This window comes from Thermobia domestica, chromosome 5, assembly GCF_964235325.1.
Source record: "Thermobia domestica chromosome 5, izTheDome1.hap1.1, whole genome shotgun sequence".
Classification (NCBI taxonomy): Eukaryota; Metazoa; Arthropoda; class Insecta; order Zygentoma; family Lepismatidae; genus Thermobia; species Thermobia domestica.
Genome location: NC_137458.1, coordinates 28,767,236 through 28,780,696, shown reverse-complemented (window position 1 = coordinate 28,780,696; position 13,461 = coordinate 28,767,236). Strand labels below are relative to the sequence as shown.

The window sequence follows — 13,461 nt, the reverse complement described above, 5'->3', positions numbered from 1 at the left end:
AATTATTCATTTTCCCCTTTACCAGGTTTACTACGATTGTATACGATGAGACTATTATATTACATGAACTAAGTAATTTGCATTCTGATCGGTATTGTAAATTTATTTAATATAATTATGAAGCTTTAAAAACAAGTTAAAACTACAAACTAATTTACTGATCATAGGCATATAAGGAGATAACCGTTGCCTCACGTAGTTGCAATCTAACCAAGCACCATATCTAATAATTCACATTACAAAGTTATTAAATTTGATCCCTTCCTATTGTCAAACTGTTCGACGTACCAATAGATGTAGAATAAAGAGAAGAAACGAAAATGTTTAGTAACTAAAATTTATTATGACGGTGACAGGTATGGGTATTACCTTTAATTAAAAGTTTATGTAAAAGTCCTATTAATTCTAAAGAAAATTTTTCAAAGACTCGAAAGGAATAATATTCGAGTTTCAACACCATTTCTTGTGTGTAACTATGACCATAACAAATAGCATAGAATATTGCAATAAAGGAACACAGTTCTTTAGAGAAACTCAACCCTTAAGTATTACGCATGTTTGTTTGTCACATTAGTACTACACAGAGTGTCAGACTCCAAACAATAGATTGCGGACAAACTAACGACGCGATGTTAATTTTTGCATACACAGTAAATATAACCAAGAAGGTACAGGAAGCGACAATCGGAAAAGGAGATCGAACGGGAAGTTACGGCGAAAAGCAGAGTTTAACAGACTCCGCGTAGTATTTACAGGTTTTAAAAAAGAAAGAAGTCACAAACTTACATTGTAAGGAAGCATCAGAGCTTGACATTCCATTTCAGGAATATCTGCATATTTCAATTTGCGTTCTTGCTTCATCATTTTAACTTTGACTGGCTCTCCTTGATAGCCATTTGGATAGAAATTTTCTTCAGTTGTAAAGCTAGAATTAAATGGATGACTCCACTGACCTTTAAAGTATACAGCATTAGCCAATACTAGGGCAGTGTCTGGAGACACTGAATCTGAAAATAAGCACATTTTTGTTTCGGTAAGCACATTTTATTTTAGTAACAAATATACAGTATATATATATATATATATATATATATATATATATATATATATATATATATATATATATAAAGCACAGTTGCATAAATACAAACAATACATATGGATTTCCAGTGCTTCTAATAATAGTGAAAAAATACCTAGGTATATGCTAACAACATGAACATGGTAATAAATTATACTCAAATGGAAATCTTGGAACTAAAGCTATATTATTTATTTATATATGTGTGTGTTACAAAACTAGAATAATGGCTGGGCTGCGGTGGCTCAGTCGTAGAGCGTCCACCTCTGGTGCATGGGTTTTTTCGGGGTTCTCCCGTTTCCTCCCACTTCATTCCACCATTTCATTTATTTCTCATCATCACCGTCTCCTTTAGCCTAGTCGGCATAATCGTGGGACGTAAAACTCAAAGATTTCATTTTTCATACTAGGAAAGTAAATGAGTGAATGTGTAATATAGAGACAAATAACTTACCTGTGGACACTACTTCCTTAATGAGACCTTTTGTATTTTCTTCTCCCCAGTGGTTTATTGTGTCTACTGCTTGGTTAATATTTGCGTAGTTAACTTCTTGTACTGTACCATTATAGGTCCTTGTAATTACATTAACATATTCTTCCAAAGGACGAAAGCCATCATCAGGAAACAATGCATTTGCAATGTCCAAAACATTTGTAGAATTATTATTCTGGAATTAAAAAAAAAAAAAGTTTTAGATTATGAATATAAGTGGTATTATTCTAACTTTTTAACGATCTGTTCCGTATAGGGGCGTATCCAGGACGGACTTCTGGGGGGGGGGTTGTAATACTGCTACTTAGAACTACTTTTAAGAGCTCCAAACTCTGGAATGGGCTTTATTTATATATAAAATAAAAAAGTTTCCTCTTCTAGGGAGGGGGGCGATTGCCCCCTGGATCTATCTATCTATATAATATATATATATATATATATAATATATATATATATATATATAATATATATATATATATATATATAGAGAGAGAGAGAGAGGGGGGGGGAGTAAATGTATAGGTAGATATAATTCGCTTAGGAAATAAACTACAAAAGATAGACGAAAGCAAATCTTTTACTGAATACTACAAATGACAAGTGGATACCTATACAGCATCCTAATAATAAGTGGTGTGACGAAATTACTGTATGCACTGTAAATATATTACAAAAGAATTATCCAAGATTAAATGGTTGTCAGCAAGTATTGGAAAGATTAATCCAGTAACGGATCGACAATTGTTGATAATGGTATGTATGCGTTTCAAATATAAATAACCCTGACCACTACACTCATGTGAACCCAGTTCACATTCTTGATTTTTGAGTATTTGAGATTAAGAAATAATACTTATACTTTTTTATGAGAAATCATATGTTTAACCCTGTAGCTGTAAGAATTTCTAAAAAACAAAGATTGTGATACTAAAATTTACTGTCCTGGATATAACTGAGTAATATGTACTGTTATGACTGAGTATAACAAACTGTTCTGCGAAGTCGAAATCTTTTAGCAACCAGTTCTAGCGAACCGGTTAGAACCGGCTGAATAGCACTACTGTGAATATTGTTATTGAAACCAAAGTGAAAAACTTATTCTTGGAGAAAGTCACTAACTCGAAAATTTACTACGTAAGAAGATAAGGAATACTTTGAGAACATATTAATCTTATAAAGAGAATACTGTATATTGAATTTCTGTTTAAGCTTAAGCATCTAAGTTTGCAATATAGATTAAATAATATTAGAAAATATAAAGGTACTTACCAAAATGTCAGAGAGAACTTTGGTGTATCCTAATCTTGTTGCTTGGATGTCATTTGAAAGTGAAAAAGTTTTTTCTAGTTCAGCTCTAGAACTTCCTCTGGCACCTTCATTCAACATCAGCAAAGCAGTTGTCAAACTCCATGGAGAGACTACCATATTTCCCTTTTCCTTTGAGGATAGTTCCTACAATCAACAATAAATTAATTGCTCCATTAATATGATTCTATATTCTTTAAAACACGAAATTTTAAACTAATGGTTGATACTTAAAGTTGATAGTTTCTTCCATGAATAAATAAATAACCATTTATTACATAGATATAGTGAGATTTCGTCTTAATTACTTCTAAATGAATCCTTAAATATCCCACGATATGCTCTTTAGGCTACAGGAGACGAGTGGTTAACGAAAGCTAAGATTCTTGAAAGAATCTGCAGAATAAAGAAATTGGAGTAAACCAGAGAACCCCGAGAAAATTATAGTTTTTCACCACAAACTCACATGACCTGGGATTACGTGAAAGAGCTCTTGCACTAGAGATGAGCTCTCCACGGAGAGACTATGCTCCCTTAATTACTTCTCAAATGCATATGAATAATTTCTATTGAGTCCATAATATTTTGCGTTATTCATATTCACTCATTTAATAATAATTAGAAATGAATAAAAAATATAGTTGGAACAACAAAAACTGAATTATAATAAGAATTATTTACACAATACACAAGATATGTACATCATAAGGATATAAACAAATGGAAAATAAAGGGTAGTCTAAAATGATAATAAACATAGGATCAGGTAGCGGCAGATGCCGAATTTGAATATTTTGGGGATATCGGAGATTATAGATAGCATGAAGATGTGCGAAAGCTGAATAGCTGTTGAATGAAGGTTTTAAGGACTTTTGATAAAATATTTGGAACGGTTCTTTTTATATGTTTTAATATCACAATATTTCGACTATATCTCGTTTTTAGATTAATTAATTTTTAAAGGGTAAATGCTATGATTATTTTTTTTTCTCAATAAGAGCATCAATAGATACAGAACTATACCGGACTATACTAGTCACATTCTAGCCAAGCTATGAGAAAAATTCTGAAGGTTTTTGTTTTCCAAAAGGTCTTACGGAAAGTCTAAGTAAATATCTTTCTCAATTCCCTTTTAAAGTAGCAAATAAACACATATTCTATGTTCGTAATTTAAACACAGGAAACCAAATTACAGATCAAAAACGAAAATATGATTATTACCACCCCTGCTGCTTTTCAATCCAACAATTTAGTCGATATATTTCAAAATGATGCAATAAGTTACAGCATAATGGAAGATACAAATGGGACACACATAATCAAAATAAAGTATAGTAGTAATTGTAAAGTAGCTTGGAAAACTACTCTGCCATATTGAAAAATTTAAAATCATGTTACGAATCATAATTATTTAAAAAGGATGAATTTATGTTAATCTTGCGATGTCAAAAAGTCCAACTGTGCCGAATATAGGTCAAGTTTTACATCTAGCCAAAGCTTACTTGTAAGTATGTCAATACGGCAGACCAGTGTGGGTGATATATATACCCACAATATTATACATACATATATAGTTTAAATTTTCACTCACCTTTAACAAACTAATAGCGAAAGAGTTAGCACCATCGCGTAACTGTCTTGCAGCCACTTCTTCTGGAGCAATTGGTATACATTCAACTGTTGTCTGTGCTATGAGTACAGAAAGAGCTGAAAGAGTGAACATAAGTAATTAAAATATTGTCAAAAGAAATCAAGATCCACATTTAGAATAACAAGATATTACCTCTGAAACCCATGTTTGAAGCAAACAAGTATCAGAATGTATCATTAAGATTTTATGAATATTAAGAACAATATAATACCTACTTCATTTTAATGTTAATTTTCTACTGTCTTATACCAGGTATAGTTTGAGGTCCATACACTAGACACTAAATGTGTTAATGCAAATTTTTTTAGCATGTTCTATGTTCTAGAGCAGTGGTTCTCAATCTAATTCCTATCATGAACCCCATTTCATCACATCCTCTTGCCAGCTAGCCCTTTATAATTTCTGGTTTGTAATAAGCTTGTCTGGGATTTTTAATATACCTATTGAGGAGATCTCACGATATCCATCTATTTCTATAATAGTAGAATCCATTTCTTGTATATAGTGAATACAGTAACTTCCCTAAAAGTAAATTTATTAATACCATATTTGGTCAGTTTTTATTCATATTACAAATATCGAATCCGATCCGTCATACTGTTTCAAAATGGAGACCGTTTAAAAATTTTAAAACTTCATAACTCCTCTAATGTTGGGTCGTATGATAAAAAAAAAATAAAGTAATTTTTAATTTTGTTTTTTTTTAAAAAAAACAGACACTTGTTTAAAAAGTTATTGAGTATTTTAATTTTATGAGGCTGTCACTTTAAGTAATATCCGGTATTAGATTATAATTATATTTATGTCTTTCGCTTATCTTCGCGACCCCCAGGTTGAGAAACCATGTTCAACAGAAACAATTCTCAGAAATAATTTTAAAACATCACAGTTAGTACCTCCATGTTCAAACTTTGTTAAAGGCTATTTCATTCAAAAAAAACATTCTTACGTTAGATCTTGCATTAAGTTTTACTTTGTATCTTAAAAATAAACTTAATTATTAAAAAAAATAACTAGCTTACCTAGAAACAGAATACGGATCATCTTGCTACTGACTTCAGATAAGTAATTATAAAAGTAATTTATTTAAAGAAAAGAAATTCCTGAAAATAAAACAGAAAAATATGAGTAATCGCTCACCGTAAAAGAATTGATTACCTAGATACGCATTCTCTTTTAAATTAGTACTGAGTTTGCTGATAGTGATTAGTGAACTAAGTTTTTATTGAAAAAGAAGGAAACAAAAATATACAGTCAGGGTCAAAAGTTTACTGTAATCATAAATAGGAATTCAATATATAATTCTCAAGAAACTTTACAGTTACTATAAAGTGGTAGTTAAAGAAAAGATGCATCAATATCAAACCACAAAAGTAATTCGATAATCTATCATCTTAGTCAGATTTATAGTAAAGTAAGGCTGATCGGTGAATAAACTGTGATAATATTTTCAATAGTAAAACAACGAAGTAGCTTGAACATAAACTAATAATACTAATATAATTAAAATTACTCTTTTTGTAGGGTAACGTCCCACGGTTATGATCCTTGGGTTGAATGAGACGAATGATTAGGGTCTAATGAAAGTGAAGGATTGTAAAATTATTATTTTTGTGTGATTTCCCATTGGGAATCGAACGTGGGACCCCGTACACCAAAGTACATCCGCTAGCCATTAAACCAGTCGGAGAGATTAATAATAATAATAATAATAATAATAATAATAATAATAATAATAATAATAATAATAATAATAATAATAAGAAGAAGAAGAAGAAGAAGAAGAAGAAGAAGAAGAAAAAGAAGGAAAAAAGAAAAAAAACAAGAATAAAAAAGATGATCTTGGAACCAAAAAGGTATAGGCAATGATAAGCTCTCCAAAATATTAAAATTGATTTTGCGGAACAATTCGTCAACTGTTTGACGAAGGGTCGTATCTCAAAATCTTACTTTTTCAGACAAAGAAAGAGATGCAATTCCACAGAGTAGAAAAAAGTTAAATATGCAATAATTGGTTATGTATTCCACATAATTATTACCTGGAACAGATGACAAGTTATTACATATTCAACTGCTTTCCTGTCTACGTAATTATCATTTATTTATGTCTGTCTGAAAAAGTGAGATTTTGAGATACGACCCTTCGTCAAACAGTTGACGAATTGTTTCCAACTAAAGCACTAATTGTATAGTGTTTTAAAAATACACATAGATCCAGAAAATGGTTCCACCTTCCCTTCCCACACAAAGAAGCTTTGCCATACGAAAAGTGGACAAAAAATGACTATACTGTAAAAAGAAAATAAAATAAAAAATACACGGATAATTGCCCTTATGTCTGATCCATATCAGCATGACAATCCAGGAAATGCACGTTAAGCATTCAATAGTTCCAGGCAGTGGCGTAAGCAAGGAGGTTTAAGTAGTCACCGCACCCCCTCTTTGAGTAAGATATTACACAAAAAATATTTTATATTACGATACATATTCAAACATGTTACATTATATGGGCTTGGGAGCTTGAACCTCCCCATTGACTAACTTCATACGCCATTGGTTCCAGGTATTGAAAAGTTAAGTGAAATCCTTAATTTAAATTCGCAATGTTGTGTCCTGAAATCTGATGGAGACGAATAACCAATAATAAAAGTGAATGCTTTTCGAAAAAAATGATGGAATCTAATAAGGAATTGGATTGTGGGAGGAAAAGGGAGAACCCCGAAAAAAATGTACGAAGACTTTAGTCCATCGCAAACTCATCGAACGGGATCGAACTAAAGACCTTTCGCAGCAGAAGTGAGAACTCAACCACTTTTTTAAAGTTAACTTTTTAACCAATCGTTCCTCAGTAACTTAATTTCCCTAATTACCGTTATTTTCTTATTTCATCCATTAACTTAAGGACAGAAACACAAACATCGAATACAGTTAAAATTCCAAATCTTTCAGTCTAAAATCCCATGATTATGTCTGTTAGGCTAAGGGAGACATGATTTAGGCAAATGAGTGAAGATGGAAAAACTGGTGGAATGAGAATCTGGGAGGAAATTGGAATACCAAATAAAACCTACAGAGACAATGTTGTCCACCACAAACATACTTGGCCATAAATCGAACCAGGGACAATTAAAATTCCAAAGGCTCTTCTACCGGGAAGTGAATCCGGGATGACGTACATCAAAGACGCACGCGCTAACAACTAGACCAGCGGGGAGGGTTAGAGCAACTGTCCCCCATCTCCCAAGCACCCGCGTCAGCTCCAGACCTGAGTAGCTTCTTTACTACTGAAACTATTATAAATATTTATTTAAAAAAAATAGAAAGCCTCAGAATATTACACATTCTTTATAGTAATGTGGATCTATATAGTAATATGAATTTTAAAAGAATAAGATTGATAGGTGAGACCTTAACAGAGCCGTAGGCGATTTGCCGGCCCTAAACAATTTCCTCCCCCTCTTCTCTAGAAAGAACAAATCTTAAAAGCAACGATTTTGAAAATGATGCCCTATCATAAACAACAAAGGAGAGGGAAGGGGCACTCGCACTCAGAAAGGCATAAGCACTACAAATACAATCTGGTTGTGCGTTTTTTCCTTTAAATAATAGTCTATTATGTTAGTGAAAAATAAAGCAAACACATCTGAAGAAAGATTGTAATCCTTCTTTTGGAATTCAATAGCGAGCTTCAATCTCAATATATCAGTTTACAATTCCAGTGCAGCTAGCTCTTTTATCTTCATTTCTTGATTTTCTTCTACATCTGTTAATTTTTTTTAAATCTTGTTTTTACCTTCAATAGTAAGGAACTTGTTTGTGATAAGGACAAGATTATTATCATATCAAAACTGTGATGACTAAATGGAACAGGTATTCGCTACTGTTCGAGAAATGAGTTCTTGTATTTGACAACAATTAAGCAATTCATGTTGGGATTTGTTGACCATTTGCTTTATCATTGTCCATGTGACGTTAAATTAATGTGACCTAAACATGACTTATGAATGTAGTGCTCAAATAGGTCAGCTTAGAAATATAATTACTATCATCATGAAGTCTGTTCCCAACCAGAAATATTTATTTTAAATAATATAGTTATACCAAATTTTGCCGCCCCTCGGAAGTTGCCGCTCCCTGCAAATGCACGTGTTGCACATATAGCAGAGCCGGTCCTGGGCCTTAACCTCCGTCAATGTCGAAGACCCTCCTACTAATCGTAAGAAAATGAACGGGGGTGAGAACAAGGTGACCATAATTTTTACATGCAAAAACGGGACACATACGAATCGGTGAGGGAGAGGGATTAATATCTGACTTCCAGATTCAATTTTCGGACTCAGCAGTGTTTTCAGTTTACATACTACACAAGTAATTAACTACTTGAACACTCAGAACTCCCACTCAATTTCCACTTGAACATTCAGAAGTTCCAGACACGACTGAACCTTCCCAATGAATGTTGGTACGGAAGAGTATAGAATTTGCATTGACCCTTTATATTTTGAATAGTAATTACGGGACAACTGGATCATTTTTGCTTAAAACGAGAGATTTAGGTGTCCCGTTTAAGGATCAGAAAAAAATGGGACAACGGATGAAAAAAAGGGACTGTCCCAGCTAGAATGGGATGTCTGGTCGCCTTGGGTGAGAAACATGTCCTTTTCTTATAACTTGATCACTACAACTAGATATTTTCTGTAATTATTCTTACCTCTCATTATTATGCCCATGCTAATCGGTTCCTTGAAACATTATTTAATCAGTTTATAATATTCATGTTCTGTATGTTCGACACAAATCAAAATATAACTTCGCTTTCACCACAATTATTTTAAAATGATGTCGTATTCCTTATAAATAGAGAAGTGACATGTCAAATTTCCCGTAGAAGACCTTCAATAACAAATTCTCTCATATATTCAGGAAATAGTTCCTCTTATAAAAGGAAATTTATTCCCACATCCTGCACTTACATTAAGAGTGCGGAAACACTTGTCTTGAGAGAGTTCAGAATTATTATTAAATACCGTCATTGTTTAATTTTTAGACATTTTATTAATATACTAAGACACATCAAGATGTCAAATCAGGGTCCTATCTGGCTATCGGAAGTTCCATCTTCGCTCGTATTTTAATAACAAATAGGTCAAGTTGAAACAATGCCTTGAACTATTTCAAGACCCACTTCGCTATTGCAGATTGAACAGAACAAAAAGAAAATATACAGATTTTTATGCTCTAGCAAGATTGATGATTTCAGGTGGTGACAATATCTCATATTGTCTTCAATACAGATTTTCATTAATTTCGTACATTTAACCCCCAGTGTGTTGAAATCCCCCACCCCCGGGAGAAATCTGAAATAATCACGGTCTAGCAAAGGCGCCCAAAGATTTCATGGGTGCTCAGACAAATTTACGGGAGGAATTTCAAACTTCAGAAAATTAAAATTGAATGAAGAAAAGAAAAAAAGTCAAAGGCTTAGCTCTCAAGTCATTTATCTGACTTCTTCCCCCTCCTTTATAGGGAAACTGCTTCTAGAACAGTTTTCAAATCATTTTTAGTTTTTGGCGCCAATGGCACACCTATGAAAATTTAACTTCTTTTATTTATTCTGCATAGCTATTGCCAAGTTGCTTTGTATTTTTTACCATGAAGGTTAGTTAGATTAAAATTTAGCGCCCCTTTCAACACCGTGTCTATATAAGAAGTGGACCTAAAGTTTAAGATGGAATCCGAACCATTATAATCAGTGTTCGAAGTGGAAAAAAAGCAGAGGCGGTATGTTTTATTATGATTTTGACTTAACATACCGGCTATTTAAATATTGTCTTGATCACTGAAAAACCAGAGACGGAATGTCCTCATTAATGAAAAACCAGAGGCGGGATGGCATACCACCGCATACCGTCTCACTTCGACTACTGATTATAATGCATTCAAATTTGAAGGCTCTTTCACCAGGAAACGAACATGGGACCCTGTGCACCAAAGGCGTCCGCGCTAGCACTAGACGAGAATGTAGAGATTTGATTGTAAAGAACCAGTTTCTACGGAACTGAAACTGCTTGCTAATCAACGAAAAATAGTTCTTGTTAGTGACATATACACAAGGGAGTCATGGTGGAAACCCAAAGTAGCAGTGGTGGAGAAAAAAATTAAATCTGAGTTTTACGTCCCACGCTTATACCGGTTAGGCTAAAGGAGACGGTGATGATGAGTAAAGAATGAACTGGTGGAATGAGGAAAGTGGGAGGAAACTGGAAAACGCCGAGGAAACCCACGCACACGGTGTTTGACCACCACAAAGTTCACTTGGCGGGAGCTGGGATCGAACCCGGGACCCCAAGCACCAGAAGTGAACGCTTTACCACTGAGTCACCGCGGCCCCAGCAGTGGTGGAGAGAGAACTCCCAGTGGTATTTTGGTGAGCTCTTATGAATTAATAAATAACCAAATTAACTGCACTCATATAAGAATTTTACGTTTTCTAATAGTATATCACTTTACAATTGATTATACGATATGTATTTCTCAAATTTAGGGAGGGGCAATTGCCCCTCCTGCTCTCTCGCAAATGACGCACCTGCGGTCACCCCAATAGGTTTAAACTAATTTCCTCCTACGTCACTATTATTCATTTGGACAATACACATTCAGCTGAATAAAGAATTGTCCAATCAAATATCAGGACTCTTCAATGCTATCCTCGACCCCTCTCCATTTTCCATTCACTTGGGTAGCCCTATATTACACACTTCAAATAAGCTAAGCGTTCTTCACAAATCAATAACTCTTTATAAACAAATTATCTAAGACGTTTTAATTTAGAATCTCAACTTTAAAATAATTTTATTCAATGTTTATAATATACACTAATACTCAAAGGTGAACATCTTCCTTGGGTTTGAGCACACATCGCCAAACCACTCATGGGCAAAACCTGCACCCTAAAACCCGCCTGTGGGCACTCCTGCTAATACTTTTAATTATAATGCTAGTAAATGCTCTTACAAGTTAGTTGTAGTGGAAGCAGTGGCGTGCTCAAGGGAGTTTTAACCTATCCTTTGAGGAAGATGTGTACTTTTGCTATATTAAGATACATATAAAAAATATATGAACTTAGGAAATTGAACTCCCCTTGACGAACTTTTGTGTACGCCTCTGAGTGAAGAAGATTGATTCGCAGTGATTCTTCACTAAGTAGGTTAATGTCTCATAGCTTCAATGCTAAACTCAAACAAATAAGACCATCACCTTAAAGTAAGGCATAGATCGATTTATCTAATTAGTTGTTTTGTTGAAAGAAATCATACAGCTTAATGTCCTACGATCATACCCTTTGGGTTAAGTGGACGGATGATTGGGACAAGTGTATGACAATGGAAGAATTGGTGGAATGAGAATATGGGAGAAAACTGGAGAACCCGAGAAAATCAATGCACACGATGTTGTCCACCACAGTTTACTTGCCCAGGAATCGAACCACGCACCAGAGGTAAGCACTCAACCACTGAACCACCGTGCCCCTCCTCCAGTTGCTTTGTTGAATGTTACCACAGCTCGTGTCCCAGTGAAAACCTACTCTTCACTAGATTAAAAGCCATAATTCTCCAGTTTTGAAATGAAATCTTTCAGCTTTACGTTCCACAGTTATGCCAGCTAGGCTAAAGGAGACGGTGATGATGAGAAATGAATGGAATGATACAATGAAGAAAGTAGGAGGAAACGGGAAAACAATGAGAAAAGCCAGGCGCATGGTGTTTGTCCACCACAAAGTTCACTTGAAGCGAGCTGACATCGAACCAGGGATCCATGTACCAGAGGTGAACAACCTACGGCTGAGCCACCGCAGCCTCTAGAAGCCATAATCGTATTAAAATGTTCTTAAGGGAGAATTCTCCTTTTTGTTTCTTGCTTTCCCTCCCTCCCTACAGAAGAGAAAAACAAAAAAGCACGAAGAGTCCACAGGTGTCACGTGTTTAAGGTCTAAAACACCCATATTGAGAAGACTGGCGGCGCCCCTGAAGTGAAAGAATTACTTGTAAACACTAATTTGCTTTTCTTTAAAAAAATATAAGAAGAAGAAGAAGAAATGTATTGAGATGACTTGAAATCTTTGCTTAAACGTACCCATTTAAAATAAACAAGTTAAAAACTTTTAATTCTAATTAGAAATGCAGAAAAAAACAGCATGAAGATGGATAATAATTTAGTTCCAGTACCCTGTCAACTAACACAAATGCAATACTGACGTGCTTACCTGTTTCGTACTCCACTCCAGGCTGGAATGAACAAATGGTTCAGCGAAGGCTTCTTTTATGACCTTGACGGACGTAAATAGTGTGCGTCACTCCACCAATATCGGTGGTATTTCCTCGTGACGCCTTGAGGCAAGGCCATGGATGACCAGCCATTTACTAGTAATAAAGAGAAAACCAATGATCATTAACGCTTATCATAAATAAGGAAATCCCTACGGTGTTTTATGATTGACATTTGCATTGCCAAAAGAAGAAAATCGAATATGTTACATCACCCTCCGCTTTGTTCCCTGCAGTAATTTCAGGAAAATTTGTAGAACACTTTTCTAAAGTATTTACTCGTGCGTAAATTATATGGTATGTTTCAGATGTATTTAACTACAGCTATAAATTTCTCATAAACACTGTGAACCCGGAAATAACTAATAATTGTATTAACAAATCATTTTTCCTTATAGAATTACAAATTGGAATTTGTTAAATTTTCTTGCGTCAAAGTAAGGAGACAAGGTGCCTCGGTGGTAGAGCGCTTCTCTGGTGCCTTGGATCCCTGGTTCGATCCCCTATCAAGTAAGGTTGCGGTGAACAACATTGTATTCCTGGGTTTTCTTGGGTAACTTGCGTTTCCTCCAACTTTCTCATTCCACCAATTTTATTATCATCATTC

General features: G+C 34.4%; 1 protein-coding gene across 8 annotated transcripts in view; it reads right to left on the bottom strand.

Moving 5' to 3' along the window:
* Positions 1-12,938, bottom strand: part of LOC145685819 (leukocyte elastase inhibitor-like) — a 58,097-nt gene extending 45,159 nt beyond the window's left edge. For 4 of the 8 annotated variants that reach the window (XR_014131488.1, XR_014131487.1, XM_081758392.1 and 1 more), the window contains exons 1-6: positions 12,794-12,937; positions 5,553-5,633; positions 4,471-4,586; positions 2,844-3,026; positions 1,536-1,749; positions 787-1,007 (exon numbers count right to left, since the gene is read on the bottom strand). Coding sequence is in view for 6 of the 8 variants with exons in the window: in XM_081758392.1 (XP_081614518.1) it covers positions 787-1,007; positions 1,536-1,749; positions 2,844-3,026; positions 4,471-4,586; positions 5,553-5,574 (756 nt within the window). In the remaining 2 variants the exon portion in view is untranslated. Of the gene's footprint in view, positions 1-786; positions 1,008-1,535; positions 1,750-2,843; positions 3,027-4,470; positions 4,587-5,552; positions 5,634-12,793 lie in introns of all 8 variants that reach the window. The other 4 variants (XM_081758394.1, XM_081758395.1, XM_081758396.1 and 1 more) reach the window with 2 other exon arrangements.
* Between the last annotated feature and the right edge of the window lie 523 nt (positions 12,939-13,461).